Here is a 20,136-nt window from a genome sequence, read left to right on the forward strand (position 1 = left end):
TATTAGGGAAACTGCTGCTTCCTTGTTTTCTTCCTTCCTGACTTGATTTCTAGCTTCTTTGTTTCCTTGCTTCCATCATTCCTTCTGCATTAAAAAAAATATGTTTTTTTTTTCAAAAAGGAAAGCCCCCCTTCCTTCACAAATTGCATTCTGGAGTGACGCGGCACGTTCAGCGAACGTACAAATAAATATACAACCCACAATCGTGCTGTAAATGTGACTTCTTTTGATCTTTTTTTTAATTCAGTCAATCTGCGTTCTATGAAAATAGATCGTCACACGAACTTTACTTCCTCTTCACGGCAAACAAAAAGCAAAAAAAGACAAACGCCAGGAAAACATTTCACTCATGTTGGCATCTTGTTTAGTTTTTCTTGTTTGCTTTTTGACAGTTGGGTCGACTTTTCACGCCGTCAACGTAATGTTGCAGATAGAACACGCAGAGAATAAAGAACAAGTATAAAGTGCAAACGAGAAACAACACAAACCGGGGGGGGTTTGGGGGGGCTCACAGTAAAAGCATGCAGGACATGTTGTCATAGCAACACACAAACAAAAGAAGCGTTGAGAGAAGTTGATTCTCACATTCGCCAGTCAAAAGTTCACGTCAAGCCTACTTCCTGCCTCCTCCTTCTACTTCCTGTGTCAAAGTGCACAATGGTGCGTGCGTGCGCACAAACGATCCGCACGCACGTTACCCGATTACCGATCTTGACGATCATCTTCCTCCAAACACGGCTGGTGTGTGAATGTGAAGCTGTGTGTGAAAAGCGCTCCATCAATAACATTCCATTCCACCAAAAGTCACTTCCTGTCCACCTCAACGCTTCCACTTCCTGCCACGCCTCCCCACCATCATCACGCCGCATTTCCCCAAAAAAAGATCATCATCATCATCATCATCATCATCACGCCACAAGTGATGTTAGTGCAAACAAACGTGTGAGCTAAGCTAACACGCTAACAACAACAACAACAACAACATTTACTGCATGAGAACATTTTGCCCAACATTGTCACCACCAGCAGCCATCGGTCCAATGGAGGTCAAAAGGTCATGTGATCAGTCGCGGGGAGGCGGGTATGAAAATACACACACACGTACACACACGTGTAAATAAATACACACACTAAGTGAAAGATGACAGAAAGCGTGAAGGTCAACGCAAAAGAACAAACCCAGAGCAAGTTCTGACCCGTAGCTGGCCCCTCCCAAATATCACTTCCTGTTTGGGCTGAGGAGGGGGCGTGTCCTACAGACAGATGGACGGAGGAGGAGCCACAGCGGAAATCGAGTGCGACGGGAGCTCGGCTTCATTCATCCTCGCCATCGCCGGCCGATGCGGGATTTCCGCCGGTGAGAAGGATGAGGGGCAAAAGGGGAGGCGGCCTTCAGGGGCTGTCCGCCGCCCCGTCCTCCTGCCTGAGCGCAGAGGAAGAAGCCGACGGCAGGTTGGCGTCGACGGGCGCGAGGGTGATCTCCACTTGAGTGGGCGGATTCTTGTTGCTGTTGGGTCGGGGCGCCTTCTGGATCACCTCCACCATTGGCGGGCGAGCGGACGGCGCCAGCTCCCACCCGGCGGTCCCCGCGTTCTGGAAGAGCAGCAGCGGCCGGGCCTGGCGGTCCGGCTCGGGCGGGGCGGCGGCGGGCGTGGTCGCGGGCAGCGCGCTGAGAAGCAGACCCGGCGGCTCTCGGATGACCAGCTCCAGCACCGACTGCGAGGCGGACGACGACGCCTTCTGGATGACGCTGCCCGTCATGGAGGTGATGACGGGGCCGTGGAGCGCCGGCTGAGGCGGGGCGACGGGCGGGGGCAACGCGTCCTCTGGCCGCGGTTTCCTGGGTCTCCCGCGTTTCCGTTTGAAGGGAGGGGCCGCCGAAGCGCCCGGCGTGGCCTCTGGGGGGCGCTTGCCGGCGACCTCCCACCCTTTGTGGAGCCCGGACGCGGGCGGCGGCGCTTTCTCCCGCTCGTACGACAAACAGCCCTGAGGGACAATCATGAGGGGCAGCGGGCCGCCCTGCTGCTGTGGCAGCGTCGCCATGGCGATCACCTTCACGCCGCCGCTGGCCGGGCCGCCCGTCGTCCCGGAGGCGCCCGAAGCGTCTTTGGGCGCCAGGGAGGGCGGCGACGAGCGTACCGGCGGCAGCGGCGTCTTGTCCGGGCTGCGAGGGAGGATTCGGGGAAGCTGCTTCATGTACGCCTCCACCTGTGCCTCACGCACACGCACGCACGCACGCACACACACACACGTGATTTTATCGATACCGTGGCACGTTCAGGCACGAGTAACTCGACTGGCCAGCAGCTTGAATGTTTTTGTTGCATCATTTTTCGAACGTTGCAAGCGAAATCCACACTTGACAAACGTTGCCATGACTGCAACTTGCATTTGCACGGCTGTAGCGCCCCCGTGTGGCCACCTAGCAGATGGCGCAGCACAAAATCTAAAATTAAAAATTGGATGCAAGCAAAATTCGTCTTGGCATGTTATGGAAGGACATCAGAGCTGCACGTTTTGATCGCTGGCAGGATTGTAGCGTGTTACTTTTCTGATCCAAAAAGATTTGTTTTGTTTAGGAGGCCCTTCAAAAAGGAAACTTTTTTTCATTTCCTTCATTTGGCAGAACTTGCCCTATAAAACGCGGAGACGAAATGAAGATGAAAAGCGAATCGTACCACAGAAGCAAAGTGGCCGAGACGTGACGGCTCTCGGCGACCTACCGCGGGCCGCAGAGAAGAGACGGCGGGAGAGGGCGGAGCCTCCGGCGGCAGCGGTTTGGCCGAGGGCGCCGTCTTGTCAGCGGACGGCAGCTTCAACGCCGACGTGGAGACGGAGTCTCCGCAGTCCCTCTGAGGAAACAGGAAGTGGTGAGCGGCGACGACAGGAAGTGAGGGTGGCACACTGATCTGCATATATGACTGGATAGCCGATACACACCCATGCAAGCCGTTGAAGCCACGGGGCGGCCATCTTGCTCCTCCCATCTCACGAGCGGACTACTGTATGAACTCTACGGTATACGTACACATTAGACATATACAGCTCGTAGGCGGTTAGTGGGCGGGGTGCTCAGTGTTTTAACAAGTAAAACAAAAATGAACAAGTGGACGTTATGTGCTGCTTTGAAACAAGGAAAAAGGGGGTCTGCTTTTTCTTTTACCGCTTAATTCCTTAGACCCCAATATTAGATTTGGAAGAAGCATTTTCTGTCGAATTACAGTTTTAATTCTTCATAAAAAAAGTTTCCTCCTGTAAACATCATTAAGTGTATAATTTATACATATATTTAAGGCAAGTTGTAAAATGTCCTCTTGAATATGGTGAACAAATTGAAAACTTTCTTCGAAGTACTGTCTCAACTGTTCTCCAATTTGGATATTGTAAATGTATAGGATCATGTGGCGAGAAACGTTTCTTGGGAGGAGCAATATGGCGGCCTCAAAAGTCTTGGCCTATGAGCTATCCAGCCATAGATTCAGATGAGCGGGACGGCAGGCGGCCGTCGGGCTACCTTGAGGTCGGCGGGGGCGTCGCCCTCGCATTTGGACGGCAGGGGCGTTTTCTTGATGACCTTGTGAGGCTTGGCGGGACCTCCTGCGACACGGCGAGGACACGGTGAGCCCACGAAAGACGCCAAGGCGCACACGCAGACGCACGTACCTGCTAGCGCCGCCGACGCCACCAGCTCGGCTTGGCTGCATCGCGGGTTGACGATGTGCTCCTGGATGAGGTAACGGGCGATCTCCACCACCGTGTCGAAGGAACGCTTCAGGATCTTCTGCGCCCAATCGCAGATCAGCTCGCACGCCGCCTCCGTCACTTCCTGCTTGTACGTCTGCACCAACTCCGTCAACTCCGCCTGAGCGCCAGGACAAGAAGATGAGGGAGGTGCGTGCGCGTCAATGCACGTGCGTGCGTGCGTGCGTACCGGGTCACTCTTGAGGTCGAGGTTGGGCAGCAGCGGCATGTTGAGGACGGTCTTCCTCCTGATCCCGCTGTAACAGTACGTGTCGCCTCAGCGGTTAGGGAAAGCTCACGCCACACTCGACACGTTCACAACACAGCACAAAAGGAGGCTCGGCGCGTCGCCACGCCGCGTCACGTCGCCACGGCAACGGCAACACTCAAGGATATTTGGACTGGCCTCTGCCCCCGAGCCGCCTGGCTTTAATGTTGGGGAAAATGTCTCGGATGATTTTTCCAAAGTTGGCGGCGCTCAGCGGCCGATGCTGCAGGTTGTCGCAGTAGCGCCTGAAAAGGGCACAGGATACTCAGACGGCACGGCCAACGGGTCACGCTGCGCGTGTGCGTGAGGGCGCTCACTTGTAGGTTTCGTAGACGTCCTGCTTGGGCAGACACGTGTCTGAGTGCTCCTCCAGGTGGCTGCGGATCCAATTGCAGGTGTGAAGTTGCTCAGACGTGTTGAACAAACTGTCGCCTCCGCCGCTGCGCACACACAGTTAGAAGATTGTTTTTGAGGGGCGGGGCGGGGCAGGAAGCGGGGCAGGAAGCGCGGCAGCGGCGGCAGACCTCTTGTCGCAGGCGCCGAGGCCCGAGGGCAGCTGGAGGTACAAGTAGAGCTTGTCGTTGTCGGAGAAGCGTTGAACATCTTGCTGTCAAACAACAACACATTATGATGTCATCGAGTGCCAACGGGGCACCGGCATGCGCCAACCACCACCGTCGGATGTGCTTCTCACCAGGATCTGGTCCACTTTGGCCTGAACATTCTTTCTGCAAGGGAAACCAAAGAGAAGGCAAAGAGAAGGTGAGATTGCTGGACGGCGTTTGCGCTTGAGGTTGTCCGACGACGTGCGCCCTACGAGATGTTGGTCTTGAGCTTCTGCAGCAGCATGCTGGGCTCCGTGTCGCCGTCGGGCGCTTCCGCCTCGCCCTCCTCGCTGCCGCCAGGGTGGCGCCGGTGCTGCTCCTCCAACATGTGGACCGCCGACTATGCGGTGCTCGGGAGCACCATCTGAACACAGGTGGTTGATCTTCATGCATTCAAGAAGACGCGTTTGCACGTCAACTTTGTCAATCACAATTCATCCACTTGCTTTGCACTTGCTAAAGAAAGATGAATGTTGACTCGTGTGTCCTTGAGCCCATCCAGTTGACTTTGGCCCAAGGGTGCGCTCACTCCACCTGGGCTAATCTGTATAGGCCCATTTCACACACCCACGTACTATGGTCAAGCCCCCTTTTGGCCGCGGGAACTCCTGGAGTCCGGCCTGCGCTCACATTTCAAACAGTGTAAAAATAAAGGAAGCATTTGATGAAAAATGTGATGCATTTCAAGTTTTCAAGTTTTCATTGAAAGGCGTCGCAGTTGACACATTTGTATGAAGTCCATCAACACACAAGAAGTATTGATGAGTATTGCTCAACTAGTTAGCACTGAGAGATAATGGAAAGAACGAGTGGTTTGTTGCGAGTGAGAGGCCGCCGGGCGACATTTTGCCTCCCCGCTAGCCGAGCCACTTCCGCCGCCCGGCGCGCCGACACCGGTACGGCCCCGGGCGGAGGAGGCGAAGTGACGCGAAGCTGCCTGCCGCCATGTGTCGGCTTCGTTAGCATCGAGCTAAGCGGCTAGCCGCCATGCTAGCGGACCGCCGCGGACACAACATGAGCAACTGGTCTTCCGAAATATCACGTCACGAGCACACGCACAAAATGGCCAACACGACGACATCAGAAGACGAACGACGACGACGACAACGTTTTTGTCAGGCTAGCTAGCGAGCGCGGCTCGTTGCTACCAAATAGCATAAACTAGCATGCGACGAAGCGCGCCCTTCACTCTTTTCCGGCTCAAATCGACTTTGAAATCATTCCCAAAGGTGGGCAACGAGTCGCGTTGTTATATTGCGACAGCACAGATGACGAGCGTCACTTTTAGGATTTTAAACAAGAAAAGGAAAGTACCTGAGCCAAGATACAGCAAAAAAAGCCCTTGAGATTATTTTGTGATTGGACGACTCTGTTATGTCTGCCTGACTACAACGCGCACGTCCATTCCCATTGGTGGGCGTGCGCTAACCTGCCTGGATACCCAAATCTGGCTGCATCCTATTCGTCGAGGCGTAACATTTTTCTGACGGAAATTATTCGGATTGGACGACGTCGCCTGGTCTGCCCAGTTACGAGACGAGATGATTTTATCTGGGCTATTCTGCATGGCAACAAACACCCAAAAATCATCACGGCAAAATAATTGAATAATTGCTCCGAAATGTGTATGTCTGGCAAAATAGAATGCAAATAAACTTCTCATTTGATAAATCAATATTAACACATGTATACGTAGAACAGAAAAACTGGGCAATGTTTGGTTGAACACATTTATTGGAACAATACAAAAGTAACACGAAACTAAACATTTGCATGAGAGCAGAGAAACTGGAAGTGTGGCTCCCCCTGGTGTTCATTCGAAGCCACTGCAGACAGACAGACAGACAGAAGACCAAACACAAACGTACTTATTGCACCAATAAGAATTTTTGGACTTGGGATCTGGCATTTGCCACTTTTGCCACCTTGGTTTGCTGCGGACAAACCAGACGAGACCTTTGACCCTTACCTGACCATGTGAGCAATATCCCAGTTGGTTTCGGAAGACAGCGGGCCCACAATCTCCACGCCCTCCTCGGTTACGATGGCAATCTCGTACTGAAAGGACAACCGTGCTGTGATGTACTTCGAGCAGGAAGTCATCGTCATTGCGGTGTTGTGGAACTCACCCTGTTGTAGGAGCGAGCGTCTCTGTAGTACAGAACCTTGAGGCAGCGGTCCACCAGCTCGCGGGCTTCCTGTTTGCTCACCTCCACCTTGTTCTCCAGCGCCTCCCGCATCAGAGGCTGCACGCGCGCGCACGCAGGTCAAATAGGCACCAAAAGAACGTATCCTGGGGGGCGGGGATGACTGACCTGAGCCAGGTAGGCGCCAAAGCCGGTGGCCACTGTGGGGGCTTCGTAAGCCACGCCCAGCTTGTCCACGTAACCCAGGAAACTACAGACAAACACGTTGCTCCTCATTCAGATGGCGGCTGTTGTCGTGTTTACTCACAAACACTTCACGATAACGCAAGTGAAATCAAAATGACTGATGAAAACAAAGCAGCAACTAATCAAGCGGGAATGTTCGATACCACTTTTTTCAGACCCATACTAACCTGACTACTCAACTCTGTAGTAGTCATTGATACCGATACCACTAGCAAGGTTGAATTGCAACGTGTGGCGATAAATCCATTTTGGAATGAGCGCGACAAATGCTCGATAGCTCACGTCGAGTAAAGTTGCTTTGTTTTTGTTGACTGTGTGAGTACGGTTGCATTTGCGCTGTGGGCGGGCTGCGCAAATCTACGGAGGTTCAACGCAGTCACACCTCTCGACATGGAGAAAGGCGAGCCTGGCGGGGGGCCGGCCTGCGGCAGCGATCCGCCGCCACGTCTGACCTTTCGAGTGGTCACGTCAAGCGGAATGAGTGAAAGTTAGCGTGAATGTTTTAACAAGAATAGTCGGGCAAGTCGCGGCTGTGGAGTTTTTGTTACGTGTGCTGCATGTGTGCAAGTTTGCCACAGGTGGCGTCAGAGCGAGCGAGTGACCTTTGTCCGCCGTAGAAGCCGCCGATGACCACGGTGTTCCACAGCGGGTTCATCTTACTGCGCCGGTTGTACATGACCCTGGTGAGCCAGGAGTGCATGGCCTTGGGGCTGTAGCTGTGGCCGTCCCCCAGCAGCTCCTCGTCGATGCTGGCGGGAGGAAAAACAAAGCTCACGTCCGATTACGTTTTCTTTTTCATGGTCACGCTCACCGCAGTTGACACGTACACCATCTGCTCCATGACCTGCTTCAGGTACTGGTAGTCGGCGTAGTCGCCCGAAGCGCCCAGGATGGTGCTGTTGTTCACCTGCCGATAAACAAATGGAAACAAACATTCACAAAAGGACAGTCATTCAAATTTGTGTTATTTCAAGTGAATGCAAAAATACAAATAATGCAAGATTGAAGATGCATTTCTTCAGCAAGCCCCGCGTCATTTCACTACTTTTTTTAAGGTTTGTAACGACAGCCATCCGAGCTGAGTGAGTACAAGTGTGTCAACAGACAAGTGGATCTTTTGACGACAAAAGGTCATCTGGTTTTATGAGGAACACAGATTACAAAAGAGAAAAGTCATCATTTCATTCAAATCAATATGTAGTAAGGTGCCCTTTGCAATTTCAAGCAGAACGTGACCCGCGGAAGGAAGTCCAGTGTGCTGTCAATGAAAACTTTACGAAAAGTCAAACTAAGTTGACATGTAAACGCCATAGTGCAATTTTGGTTCATCTTGAAATGTCAACTCTATGGAAGTTGTGTACCGCGCGCACGTCTCATGCTGCCAAGCGTCACCTTCATGAGTCGGGAGATGTTCCGGAACCTCGCCAGGGAGCCGTACGAGCCCAACATGTCGGCCGCCATCACCACGCCGCCCGTGAACTTGACCGCCAGCACCGACGATCCGGTCACCATGGGGGTCCTGCGCATAACATTTCAAGACAATTAAACATGTCTGATGCATTGTGCAATAATCCGCCATCAGCGACACAAGCAGGTTTCAAAGAAGAATAAAAAGTTACTCATCATGACCTGGATTTTATTTGCAACTTAACATTTGTGTCTACCCGCCCATCACACGTTTAGGTGTCCGTACTATAGAAATGAAGTGGAAAAGTGACTGACACGATGAGTGACAATCTGCGTGCTAACGTTAGCTCGCTAATCCTACGAACAAATATGAGCAGAAGACAAAGTCCACCGTTCACATCAACGACTCCTGCGCACATGCAACGACACACAATTCGCTACAAGTGTTGTGGCAGAAACGTTTAAACGTACAGCAGAGAGCCTAATCAGTTAGCTTAGCATCAGTTAGCTCGACGATGATGCAGCAGCTGGAGGGGCTCAAAGCGAAAGTTAAACTGCTTCAAATTGAAAACAAGTCCGGGAACAACGAAAGCTTAGCGCTCACAGCGTGTGTCGAACCGGACCGCCAGCCGAACTCTGGCCGACGCCGCTGCCGCCCCGGAGAGAGTAAAAGGCGCCCGGTTTCGGTCCATTCTCCCACAAGTTGATGTTCAAGCCGCTCGCCATGTTGGGGGAAATCTTTGCCGGAAGTGACGTGTCAGTTGACGAGGCTTGTTGGCGAAAGGCGAAGGTTTTTGTTTCCCGACTTCTTGTCCTTTAAACGAACAGCTATAGTAGAAAATTATACAAAGGAATTTTTTAAATGTAATATTTTTGGTTGATTCAATAGAAGTTAAAAAAAACACTGGTATAAGTTTATGAAATAAAAAACAATATGACTCTGTGGCCCGCTAATACGGTATTGTAAATAAATGAACGGAACATAAAAAGTCCATTGTCATTTCTTTCTTTTCTTATTCTCATTTCTTGTCATTTGAATTATGTCTCCATGACGAGTGGGGGGAAACTCGTGAAAACCGGAAGCCAAGGGTTTTATCTTGAAAGCCTCCACCGGAAGTGTTCCTCACCCAGTGAGACTTGACTTCTGAGCGCTTCACAACTTGAACAAGAGACCCAAGTGGACTCTTGAAAGTCGCTCTTTCGCACTTTTCGGGCGGACGTTAAGAAGCAACGACATCGACTACCGGGAAACTTTATTCATTCATCTGTTCATTATTTCGGTGCCGTGCGCTCGGCATGCTGCGCTTGTGGCCGCCGCCGCCCGCAGCCGCCGCGGCGCTTCGCTCTGCTGCGGTTCGGCCTCGGAGGCTCCCGGCCGGAGCGGCGAGCCCACCGTCGCCGTCGCCGTCGCCGCGGCGGCTGCTCGGAACTCACGGCCGCAAAGAGTCCGGGGAGCCGCTCAACTCGCCCAGGCGGGCCAAGGAGTTCATCTACCGCCTGCAGCCCCGCGAGAGGGTCTGCTTGCTCAAGGAGCTCCAGAACTTCGAGTCCATCGCCATCGCTCAAGGTGCGTCCCCTTTATACGCCTCAAACAAGCGTCACTTCCGGCTTTGAGGCTCACCTGTCGGCTTTTCAAAGGAATGGGCGCGGCCTACACATCAGCGCCGGCCGTGATTGGTCGCGTGAGTATTAATTAGACATCCGGGAACTCTTTTGGAGTTCGTTACCGTTCGTCTCTCGGCTCCCCAAATACAAGTTTGCATCCAACGGAAACATCGAATCATCCTCAAAAGACGACTCACCATATTTGTAGTCAAGTTTTTTTAGGGTATTTGTTTTGGGGGCGTTTCTGACCGAAAAGTTGATCCAGCCCCGCCCACCTGGAATGTCTCAGAAAATGTCTGACTGAATGCTGAAGTCTTGCCTGTTCCATTTGATTTCAATAGGATTGTTATCACTCGTATTTTTTTGTAATGTCTTTGTCTTAATATGAAATGTGTAATAATATGAACGTTCATTATGGAAGCCCAAATGTGACGGATGTTTTCCCTCCACAGAATCAGTTGAACCTTCACCACCAACCGCGGCTCAGATCAGATATGGTGAGCTTCACAAAACGAAATCAAGTCGAGTCTCACACGCGACTCTCACTCACCTGGCGACTGTTTGCGTCTTTCAGTTTTATTCCACAATACTCTTCCCTTCATTGGCTTTGGTTTCCTGGACAACGCCATCATGATCTCAGCCGTGAGTTACCCGCCTTCTTGTTGTTCTTGCGCTGACGTCAGCCGTCAGGTGTGTCACTTTTTGGGGGTCTTCTTCCGGCCTGCAGGGAACGCAGATTGAGCTTTCCATCGGAATCACGCTGGGAATCTCCACCATGGCCGGTAACGTCCGATCGCCGTCATTTCAGATCATTCCCACAAGTTGAGTTGACCGCGGCCACAGAGCAACGCTTCCATCACGGAGGGGTCCCTCCAGCGCCCCCGGCTGGCCCGGAGCATCACCAGTGTGTTGCCGTGGTTACCACGACGCTTGTCCCACTGTCCAGTTGCGTTGGTGCGCGTGCGCGTGCACGTGAAGGTCCAAGCAAGTGTTCCAATTTGTTTTTGCTTTTGTGCCCGTGCAGCCGCCGCCCTGGGGAATCTGATTTCCGACCTGGCGGGTCTCGGGTAAGAACTTTCTCCGTTTATGAGGACGCTTTGAAGGCGGGCCTGCAACTCTCAGCAAGTCTTGGGTGGGAATTTTGGAGCTCTTTTCTGTCTGCTGTCAGATTGTGACAAAAATAAATATTCGAAGCCGACTTTGACATGAACCCAAACGCGAATACGAAAATGACTGCAAGGTCTTCCTTCCAACTTCCAAATGGCCGCCATGCGATGTTCTTCCTTGCACCCGTGCACGCGCTCTCCATCTCAGGCGTGCGTTTGCTTAGTTTGGCAGGTTACGTGGAGGCGCTGGCGTCCAAACTGGGCATGCAGGTCCCGGACCTGACGCCCAAGCAGGCCGACATGTGGCAGACCAGGCTCAGCTCGCACGCGGTGAGCTGGAACGGACGGATGGCCGGCGCCCAACCCTGGCCGCCATTAACGTCGTCATTAACGCCGTCTGTCCCGCAGGGCAAAGCCATCGGCGTCGTCATCGGCTGCGTCTTGGGAATGTTCCCGCTCTTGTTAGTCAGCGACGACGACAACAAGAAGGCCAAGGCGGACAAAATGGCGGAGAAGGTGGCGCCGTCCTAATGCCGAGCGGGCGGACGGACGGACGGACGGACCGACCCCCGTTTGCTGGTGCTGGCCTGTGAAGACCAATACAACACTTTTTGTAATTGCCATGAGAAAGGTTTAGTCTCATTTTTATGAGACTAAACCTTTAAGTGAGCAGGGACACGTTGAGTTTCAGTTTTCTCGTTGGGATGATTTCCATGTGACATTCTGGGAAATTCTCCTCTGCGGCGCCACGAAAGTGACGATGTGGTTGTTTTGCAGCATCGCATGGGAAACACTTTGTTTTCTTTTTGTTGGAAATATATTTTGCGGCTTGCGTGTCCTGGAAAGTTTGCCAGATTGACCGTCGGATGCGTTTTGTCACAAATGCATTTGAATAAAAGAAAGCAGAGGACATTTGTTTGTATGCGAACACACAAGCACATTATTATCCACGTGGATGACATTTGGTCCCGGCGACGTCGCACGCACACGCGTGTCACGCGCGCTCATTTTGCCGCGCAACAACAGCAAGCAAAAAAAGTCGTGTGCTAGCATCACGTCAATGCTAATGATTGACAAAAACAATCGATGGACGGAAACGTCACAATGACAATTGCTGGACAATTTGTCAAAACGATTTCAGTCAAACGAGTTCCCTCACTGCCATGCGACTTGCGTCGCCTTCCAAACAAACAAAAGCGATCGATCGGTCGCCATCCGTGTCGCGCCAGTAGATTTCAAAGCGCTGCCGATGACGCACGTTTGTCGCGTCATCGGCAGCAAAAGTTCTTCAAGTCGCCTTCAGTTGCGCTTGCTGCAAACAAAAACAATCACAATTTCAATCTCGACTTTTAATGGCCTTCCAATCACAACATTGATTGGCCTCCATTTCGTCAACAAATCAAATAGACAACACTTCCTGTTTGCACTTGTCCACTTCCTGTCTTGCCAGGAGGGCAAAGCGAAGGCCACTCACACACACACACACACACACACACACACACACACACACACACACACCCCCACACACACACACACACACACACACACACACACACACACACACACACACACACACACACACGTGCAACAAAAAGCAGGAAGGAATGTTGAGGTTGCGTCCGAAGCGCCTTCAGTGTCTGTTGCTACGGCGACCGACGCCCTGCGAGCGCTCGCCGCCACATGTCGATGACATCACTTCCTCCAGGAAGCTGAGAATCAAAGAGAGGAAGGTGCGTGTCAGTGGATGCGTGCGTGCGTGCGTGCGTGCGTGTGCGACCTCTTGGTGTTGAGCATGCTGGTCCCCCCCAGGACGACGCGCACGCCGGGCGTGTTGCGGTTCAAGTTGTAAACGCTGAGCGCTTCTTCGTAGGTGGCTCCTCCAATCACGAACACCACCACGTCCTGAGGCCTGCACGCACGCACGCACACACACGTGTCATCGCCACCGCCGCGCGGCGACCCGTCGCCTCCCGCGGCGACCCGTCGTCACCTGTCTCTCAGGCTGCTGGATCCCAAATACGGAAACTGGCTGTCCTTCAGACGACCTTTCAGCAGCTGATCCAGCGTGTCGTGAAGCAGCGGCTGATGTTGCGCGTACACGTTCTCCACGCCCTGCGCACGCACGCACGCACACGACGTCACGCGACGTCACGCGACAAGCGGGGTGATTGGTCGCGCACCTTGAGGCCTTTGAAGAACTGCTTGGTGATGGCGACGGCGTCTGTGGGCGCGATGAGGTCACTTCCTCGAACCCTCTTGCCGCCGTACTCCACCACGCACTGGACCATCTGACGCACACGGCGACAGCAAATGTGTGCGAGTGGACACTTTTGCGGCCAATGACACGGACGGACGTGATCGGGGTTCGACAAGAAACCTTTTTGGGCGCTGGCTGGCCCCGCGTGCTCAACAAAATGTATTTGGTCAAAAAAACAACAACATAATGTTGGTTAAAAGGTCAAAGTGAACTTTTTGGGGGAACTGGAAAAATGTGTTGAATTTGTGCTTGTCAACATTTCCAGGTGGACGCAAAATCAATCTTGAACGATGATTTCATTTTCTTCAGCTCACTTTCAAACCCCAAAATGTTCCTCGCCATCCAGTAAAGTTTGGTTTGAAATGAATCCGTCAATCAAATTTCCTGAACTGAAGCCAGTTTGACTTTGACGTGACGAACGCTTGCAAAATGTGGACTTTGTCTCAGTCGACGTCGGACAGCGAAAGAAATGCTTTGAAAGACGAAAAAGTGTTTGGGACGAGTCAAAAGTGCCTGTTGGCGTCTTTGCAACCTTTTGCAACATTTTGCAACCTTTTGCAACATTTGACCAACCCGAAAGCCAAAAAGCCAAAAACTGTTTTGATAGCAACTTGTTTTCTTTTCCGTAGCGACTCTCGCATTTGAACAAAAACGCAAGCGATCGCCAGCGATGGTCGGCCTTGACGAAATTGTGTCAGCGGCAAAACGCAAGCAAGGCCGGCGCGGGATTGTTTTTTCTTCTTTGTTGAAATGTCACTCTCTCTCTCCGACGTGATTGAAGACAAAATGAGATATTGCAAAAATGTGTGCACTGACCAAAAGTTTCAATTGGTGAGAACAAAACCTGAAAACGGCGGCGGCACCAATTTGGGCCGTTTGTCCCGATGGCGGCGGCGGCGACTTTTGCAAGAAGCCCACGGCACCCCGGACCGGTCGGCGGCCAATCAGTCAGGACAAAGAAATATTGGCGTCGCCCGCCGCCGTACCTTGCGCCGTCGCTCGGACACGCCCCTGCTGGCGAGCTCGTCCACGAGGGCACGCAGGACGCTGCTGCTGTGGCGCTCGTAGCGCAGCGCGTAGAGCGCCACCAGGCGCGCGGCGTCCAGCTCCGTCACGCGCGGGTTCTGCAGCAGCCGACGCACGTTCTGAACACACAGCGGCGGCGTTTGTTGAGCGCGTGCGCTAGCTGGCGCGCGTGACGGCGGCGGCGAGCGTGCGGGCTACCTGCTGCGCGCTGTTGTGGTCGTTCTGGCAGGCCAGCTCCTGCTCCACCTCCGACACCTCCATCAGCTGGCGCTCGGCCACCAGGCGCGACAGCTCGCCCACCACCGTCACGTGCTTGGACACCGTGCCCGACATCTTCTTGAACTGCGGGTAGCTGTCCACGAAGGCCTGCGGCGGGGGCGGAGTCAGTCAGGGCAAAGGCGAGCACACGCGCGGAGAAGCGGCCGCACCTTCATGTCCGAGATGGACTCCAGCTTCTGTTGGCCTTTGGGTCGCTTCTTCTGGAAGTCCTCCATCAGGTTCTTGATGTTGGTGCCGATCTCGCCAAAGTTCAAGTACAAGTTCTGCAACAAGCCACACCCACAACGGGATTTGCATTTTTGTTTGCCAGCGAGCCTCGCAAAATCCAAAACAATTGGATCGCAGCCTTCCTTTCAGGTGCGGCCTCATCGGCCCATGTCCGGGCCAGCAAATGGAACGCACCTTTGCGACAAAGTCAAACCCGATGACCAATGATTCTCATGAGCGACGGCGAGCGTGAGTCCGAAAGCTCCCAAATACAAAAAACTTCTCAGGAAAGGCCAAAAATGTCAACATTGCATCATGAAAAAGAGCAAAACATTTGACAATCATTTGTACAATGGACACGCACACAAAAGTTTGGATTTGGAGATGAAAATACTTTTGAGGGTTGTGAGTCCAACGCCGGGCAAATCTTCAATTCAGTCTGCACGAGCTCACGGTACAATGAGATGAAATTGCGAAGCAAGCTAGCAATAGCATTAGCCGCATGCACTGATCCGCGTGGTCGCGTTGGTCGACGGCCAAGCACGAAGCCGGGCTTCACGTGGCGTCGTCTGCCGGCTCAATTTGGAAAAACCGTTGTGCGCCGTGTGCCGTAAACTCACGTTGGCGTAGAAGTCGTCGTGGTCGGCGGAGAGGACCACCTCGCGCAGATCTTTGCTGATGCCGGGCACGCCAGACAAGTCGATGCGGTTGTTGTTGAGGCCCAGCAGCTCGTGAACCATCGCCTGGTACGTCCACTAGCGGGGAGGGACAACATTGGCAAGGTCCAAACACACAGTGACCCGCCCGCCGCCGGTTTGGACGCCAGGCGCAGCTCGCCGATACCAGACGAAGACGGCGACAATTCGGAAACGGCTTCATAGAATTCTGAAGGCCCAAAACGAATCTCGGCGAGGTCGGGCATGTCCGTCGGCTGCCTGCCCATATTTGGGCAGCGCTCAAAATCGAATTGGGCAGATTCCACATTTACAAACGGCGTCACGTGACGTGACGTCCGAAACGTTTGCCAATGCGTTCAACTTCAGGATTATTTCCGTGCTTTGTGACTTTGTTTGATGACATCATCATCACAGTTGGAGTTCGATTCTCCTCAATTTCAACGTTTGAGTCCAATGTGGAATATTTCCCAAATTCACCTCTTTTTTTTTCATGGCCCCCGAGGAAGAACAAGCAATGGCGCCGACCTGCGAGCTTGACCTTCGCTGAAGCCAATTTGGAATATGGCGGCCGTCTCACCTGGTTGAGCAGCGGCGTGATGGCGTCGTCGCTGCGGTCCAGGATGAGCAGCAGGGGCGGCACTTCCGTCTTCCTGAAGTCAAACAGCTCGTACTCCTTGGTGATGATTTGCTGCACATCAGAGTTCAAAGGTCAGGGCGGGCGGGCGGCGAGAAGGAGCGGCGCCGCCCCCCGCCGCTCACCTTGACGCTCTCCGCCAGCCGTTTGGACATGTCGGACGACAGCTGGTAGCGGATCATGGGACACTTCTTCAGGGCCAGCAGGACCGACGTCAGGCCCTGCGTGCAGCGCCACAACATGGGCGGGTCCCAGCTACGACCCTGTCACACGCACGCACGTGAGCACGCACGTGAGCCTGCAGCAAGGTGGGAGCAGCTGCCGGCAAACATCCTTTCTTACCTTGGCCACAGCCTGCAGGTTGAGGGAGAACACGTGAGGGTTGACGGCAATGAAATCGCCGTAAAACTCCTGTGGAAACACGCACACGCGCGCACGCACAAGCGCACGCACAAGCGCACACACAAGCGCACACACACGCAATTAGCATGAGACCAAAAAAAGATGTCAGCAATTGTGACGAGCCGTGTTTTGTTTCGTTTGCTGGAATTTGCGTTATGCGGTCACCGATTTGCCAAACATGCCGAAAATTCATTTGCGGGTTTGAAGCCAGCACGAGCGCGCCAAGCCACGCCCCTTCCGTCATGTGCTTAGCGCGCAATGTTTACTGGCACGCGACGCAGCGGCGAGCCCGGCTTAGAAACAAACGCAAGCGACGTTCAACAAGTTTGCATTTCTTATTTGATTGACATCTGCTTTGTAAAATGTTCACGTGTCTGTTGACGTTGTCACGTTTGGATTTCTGCACGAATGACGTTTTTTCCGCACACAAAAGTACGGCAAATTGCGATGGCGCTGCTGACCGTCGCCATCAAAAAGATTCCGCATTTTCGTGCTTTCATTCAAATCACGGGTGAAAACTCTTTTTTCAATATCATCAAGTGACACGATATTGACAGTTGTTGCGTTTCCATGTTTGATTGATGGCAAACGAACCCGACCCTCGTTTTCGTGCTTCCGGTCAGCGTAGACCAAGATTGAACGTGCGCCCAAAAGGAGCAAATGCGCAAGCAGGCGTCGCTCACCTGCACTTCGGCTACCACTTCCTGTTCGTCAGCCTCGGCCAGAGCTTTGATTTCACTTTTGCTGATCACGTTGCTGAAGTCTGAGGCGCACACACACACGCGCACGCACACGCGCACACGCACACACACGTTTTTGAGTAGAGCGCGTCTGGCCAAGATGGTGGGCAGCCGACTGCGTGTGCTCACAGATGAAGTAGACGCTGTACTTTGGTCTTCTCAGCTCCTGGATCAGATGCTCCACGTTCTCCTGCAGCACAAACACACGTTTACCTGCTGCTCTTCATCTTCGTCACGACGACGACGACGTCGACGACGACGACGACGACGACCACGACGACCACGACGACCACGACCTTGGTGGGTCTGAGGAAGCAGATGGCCTTCAAGTGTTTCATGCTTTCTCTGCCGTGAGAGTCGATGCGCTCGAAGAGGTACACCTCCTTCTGCAGGATCTCCGACTGCGTGTAGACCACGCTCACCACGCCCGTCTGCACACGCACACGCACACGCGACAGTGAGCGCTTCCCGCTTCCCAATGGCCGGCCAACGAGTACGCCTTTGTGACAAACCATCATCACGTGTCAACATCTTTTGTTTCCATGCCATTGTAGTTATGCATTTCTTATGACAGACACTCGTGTTAAAACAATAACAAATCAACTCTGGTCGAATTGGAACTGCATCATGACGTCACAACCATCGACAGCCCATCAGCAAAAAGAAATAAAAAATGCTGCAAAATAGAAAACCTACCCTGTGTAAGTCGCGATATTGTCATCATATAGTCTAATAACAACAATGGTTTGCTCGTTGCGAGGCTCTCGTGACTCCGTTCGCGTAAAACGCGCACTGAACTCAATGTTTTTAGACAACGTTGTCAGTAACAGTGGCAACGTAAGATGGCTGCCCTCTGGCTTTAGTGCGAGCAACTGCGCATGCGCAAGTCGATACGCCGTAACATTATGGGGAAAAGCTCATGTTTTTAGCATTTAGCCTACGTTTTTATGTTCAAACGACTTTATCAATGCGTTGGAAGGACACTTTGCAGTCCAAACTGAAAGTGTTGACTCCGCATTGGCACTTCCACGCGTCCGCCAAAAAAAAGGGACGAGTGCGCAGTCACAAATAGCTGAAAAGTGAAGGTCGTCTTTGTACCTGAGGCTGAACGCGTTGGAATGTTCGCTGGGGGTTTCTTCTCTCTCTCCCTCACTCACTCCCTCACTCACTCACTCACTCACTCACCGTCTCCTTATCCATGAGCAGCACCTTCATCCCGGCCCCGCTGCTCTCGATCATCTTGGCGATGTACTGCTTCACCGCCAGCGTCACGTTCATGGTGGCCGCCAACAAAAACAACAACGACGACAAGAAGAAGAAGAAGAAGAAGAGGAAGAAGAAGAAGAGGCGTTCAATGACAAGGCGGGCGTCCAGGAAGAAAAAAAGAGGCAGCAAACGCGCTCGACTCCGTCCGCTGAGCCTCAAACTGTTGCTCGAACCCAACGCAAACTGCCGAGGAACCCGCCGCGGTGCGCATGCGCGGGCACGTCAGACATTTTGGGCGGAAGTCGATCTTTGACGTCCAACCACAACATTCAAAATAAAACTGGACAGGGAAAAAAACAAAAACAAAAAACGGTCAGCATCGTAATAATGATGACAATAATAATAATAATAATATATTGGCGCCTTGAGACACAAGTTGATTTCGTTCTTTGGCTTATTTCAAATCTACGGACCCCTACGGAGGGTATAATTATTATTATTATTATTTTCACACCCTGGCACCAGAGGGGTTCCGTTGTGCGCTTTCGACTCAATGCCACAGAATGAATGAATGACTTTTGAATAAAATAGTCTTCAATTATTAGCATAAAAAGCCTTTTGTGGTTATTTGTGACTCTTTGAAAGGTTTGTACTGATGATAAACATCTCATATTAGCTTCTTTTGTTGTTGCACTCACACGCCTATACGGCGTCCAAGGCGGGAAGGCATGTGACGTCACCACACCCCCACCCGCAGCCCACAGCTCATATTAGTTTTCATGGGCTTTTTTGTTGCTATGACGTCACCTAGCGTGTTCTGTGTCCTTGACCAGCTCTGACGTCATCATGACTCCCATTTGATTGAATGAGATTGGAACGCGTGCTTTTCACCATTTACGCACGCGTCGTCATTTGTGAGGCTTGTGAAGTTTCCTCCTGACACATGAAGGCCAAAGACACAAACACAAAGTATTGAATTGTCATCATTGAATGATTTTGCTTCTGTTACTGCATAAAGTTTTGAACTTTGCCTGTCAGTATGAAATATCCATTCAAGAACTCGCACATTTTTGTCAACAAAATCACATGAAAAGGAAATCATTAGCTTTCTTCAAACACGCACGCACGAGGAGAGTCAGAGGTGCGAGTTTGCCGTGGAAAGCGCTTGCGAAAGGTCGCCTTGCCTTTTCATGTTGTTTGTCGCTTGTAGATAAAGAGCGTCGCGCATCACGAAGGTCGTCTACGCTATCAGCGGCGTAAATGCCAAACCTCCGATAAGCGGCCAGGAATGAAAAGAAGCGTGAAAGCGTCACCTCGCTCGCCTCCGATTGGAGCGTCCCGTCGCGCGACAGGAAGCCACCTCATTGGTCGTGCGTCGATCCATCGGTCGGCTTGATGGAGAAAGCCGCGCGTCCGTCCGACGACGAATCCAAACTCTCGATTCATCGTTTCAATCCGATCGTCCGCTATGAAGCCGATGAGGGAGCAAGTTAACCCGGTGGGGTACTTGAAAGGGGGCGGGGCCAGACGCAGCACAGCGAGTTGATTGGCGGGCAGACGGGAAGTCATGTGACACGGGCATC

At 52.5% G+C, this 20,136-nt stretch overlaps 4 protein-coding genes across 5 annotated transcripts; 1 reads left to right on the forward strand and 3 right to left on the reverse strand.

Annotated features, from left to right (window-relative positions):
- Positions 1 to 347: 347 nt before the first annotated feature.
- rfx5 (regulatory factor X, 5) lies at positions 348 to 5,921 on the reverse strand. Of its 2 annotated transcripts, XM_086062070.1 has the most exons (11): positions 5,061 to 5,921; positions 4,827 to 4,978; positions 4,704 to 4,737; positions 4,534 to 4,616; positions 4,327 to 4,449; positions 4,138 to 4,254; positions 3,932 to 4,010; positions 3,664 to 3,862; positions 3,515 to 3,597; positions 2,724 to 2,852; positions 348 to 2,208 (listed from the first exon to the last, which is right to left on the reverse strand). In XM_086062070.1, the coding sequence occupies exons 2-11, from the start codon at positions 4,940 to 4,942 to the stop codon at positions 1,393 to 1,395; spliced, it is 1,779 nt and encodes a 592-aa protein (XP_085918196.1). In that variant the 5' UTR covers positions 4,943 to 4,978; positions 5,061 to 5,921; the 3' UTR covers positions 348 to 1,392. The 2 variants fall into 2 exon arrangements, with proteins under 2 accessions (XP_085918196.1, XP_085918195.1); XM_086062069.1 differs by having other exon boundaries at positions 4,534 to 4,612; positions 4,827 to 5,921.
- A 409-nt stretch (positions 5,922 to 6,330) lies between these two features.
- psmb4 (proteasome 20S subunit beta 4) lies at positions 6,331 to 9,181 on the reverse strand. The gene is made up of 8 exons (XM_086062072.1): positions 9,019 to 9,181; positions 8,400 to 8,526; positions 7,835 to 7,914; positions 7,610 to 7,756; positions 6,930 to 7,011; positions 6,744 to 6,860; positions 6,584 to 6,672; positions 6,331 to 6,440 (listed from the first exon to the last, which is right to left on the reverse strand). The coding sequence occupies exons 1-8, from the start codon at positions 9,138 to 9,140 to the stop codon at positions 6,428 to 6,430; spliced, it is 777 nt and encodes a 258-aa protein (XP_085918198.1). The 5' UTR covers positions 9,141 to 9,181; the 3' UTR covers positions 6,331 to 6,427.
- A 350-nt stretch (positions 9,182 to 9,531) lies between these two features.
- Positions 9,532 to 12,037, forward strand: tmem65 (transmembrane protein 65). The gene is made up of 7 exons (XM_086062073.1): positions 9,532 to 9,981; positions 10,472 to 10,516; positions 10,594 to 10,661; positions 10,747 to 10,801; positions 11,044 to 11,086; positions 11,350 to 11,455; positions 11,534 to 12,037. The coding sequence occupies exons 1-7, from the start codon at positions 9,711 to 9,713 to the stop codon at positions 11,654 to 11,656; spliced, it is 711 nt and encodes a 236-aa protein (XP_085918199.1). The 5' UTR covers positions 9,532 to 9,710; the 3' UTR covers positions 11,657 to 12,037.
- Positions 12,038 to 12,459: 422 nt separating this feature from the next.
- On the reverse strand, positions 12,460 to 18,846 carry vps45 (vacuolar protein sorting 45 homolog). Its single transcript, XM_086062071.1, has 15 exons — positions 18,533 to 18,846; positions 17,644 to 17,778; positions 17,477 to 17,537; positions 17,291 to 17,370; positions 16,548 to 16,616; positions 16,331 to 16,468; positions 16,149 to 16,259; positions 15,515 to 15,649; positions 14,837 to 14,950; positions 14,607 to 14,774; positions 14,369 to 14,527; positions 13,306 to 13,413; positions 13,116 to 13,237; positions 12,903 to 13,034; positions 12,460 to 12,834 (listed from the first exon to the last, which is right to left on the reverse strand). Exons 1-15 carry the CDS (start codon positions 18,623 to 18,625, stop codon positions 12,756 to 12,758), a joined length of 1,704 nt encoding a protein of 567 aa, XP_085918197.1. The 5' UTR covers positions 18,626 to 18,846; the 3' UTR covers positions 12,460 to 12,755.
- Between the last annotated feature and the right edge of the window lie 1,290 nt (positions 18,847 to 20,136).

The sequence above is a fragment of the Leptonotus elevatus genome, chromosome 19, assembly GCF_054856555.1.
Source record: "Leptonotus elevatus isolate MCC_2025b chromosome 19, RoL_Lele_1.0, whole genome shotgun sequence".
Taxonomy (NCBI): domain Eukaryota; kingdom Metazoa; phylum Chordata; class Actinopteri; order Syngnathiformes; family Syngnathidae; genus Leptonotus; species Leptonotus elevatus.

Coding starts and splice junctions, on each gene's coding strand:
- rfx5 (XM_086062069.1), bottom strand. CDS start 5,003: ATGAAGATCAACCACCTGTGTTCAGATGGTGCTCCCGAGCACCGCATA. Junction 4,613..4,703: donor CCAAAGTGGACCAGATCCTG/GTGAGAAGCACA, acceptor TTTGACAGCAAG/ATGTTCAACGCTTCTCCGAC. Junction 2,209..2,723: donor TCTCTTCTCTGCGGCCCGCG/GTAGGTCGCCGA, acceptor CGTGAGGCACAG/GTGGAGGCGTACATGAAGCA.
- psmb4 (XM_086062072.1), bottom strand. CDS start 9,140: ATGGCGAGCGGCTTGAACATCAACTTGTGGGAGAATGGACCGAAACCG. Junction 8,527..9,018: donor GGTCCGGTTCGACACACGCT/GTGAGCGCTAAG, acceptor TGTTATGCGCAG/GACCCCCATGGTGACCGGAT. Junction 7,757..7,834: donor CAGGTCATGGAGCAGATGGT/GTACGTGTCAAC, acceptor TCCTCCCGCCAG/CATCGACGAGGAGCTGCTGG.
- tmem65 (XM_086062073.1), top strand. CDS start 9,711: ATGCTGCGCTTGTGGCCGCCGCCGCCCGCAGCCGCCGCGGCGCTTCGC. Junction 9,982..10,471: donor GTCCATCGCCATCGCTCAAG/GTGCGTCCCCTT, acceptor TTCCCTCCACAG/AATCAGTTGAACCTTCACCA. Junction 11,456..11,533: donor CCAGGCTCAGCTCGCACGCG/GTGAGCTGGAAC, acceptor TCTGTCCCGCAG/GGCAAAGCCATCGGCGTCGT.
- vps45 (XM_086062071.1), bottom strand. CDS start 18,625: ATGAACGTGACGCTGGCGGTGAAGCAGTACATCGCCAAGATGATCGAG. Junction 17,371..17,476: donor GTACAGCGTCTACTTCATCT/GTGAGCACACGC, acceptor TGTGCGCCTCAG/ACTTCAGCAACGTGATCAGC. Junction 16,617..17,290: donor AAGTGGTAGCCGAAGTGCAG/GTGAGCGACGCC, acceptor GTGTTTCCACAG/GAGTTTTACGGCGATTTCAT.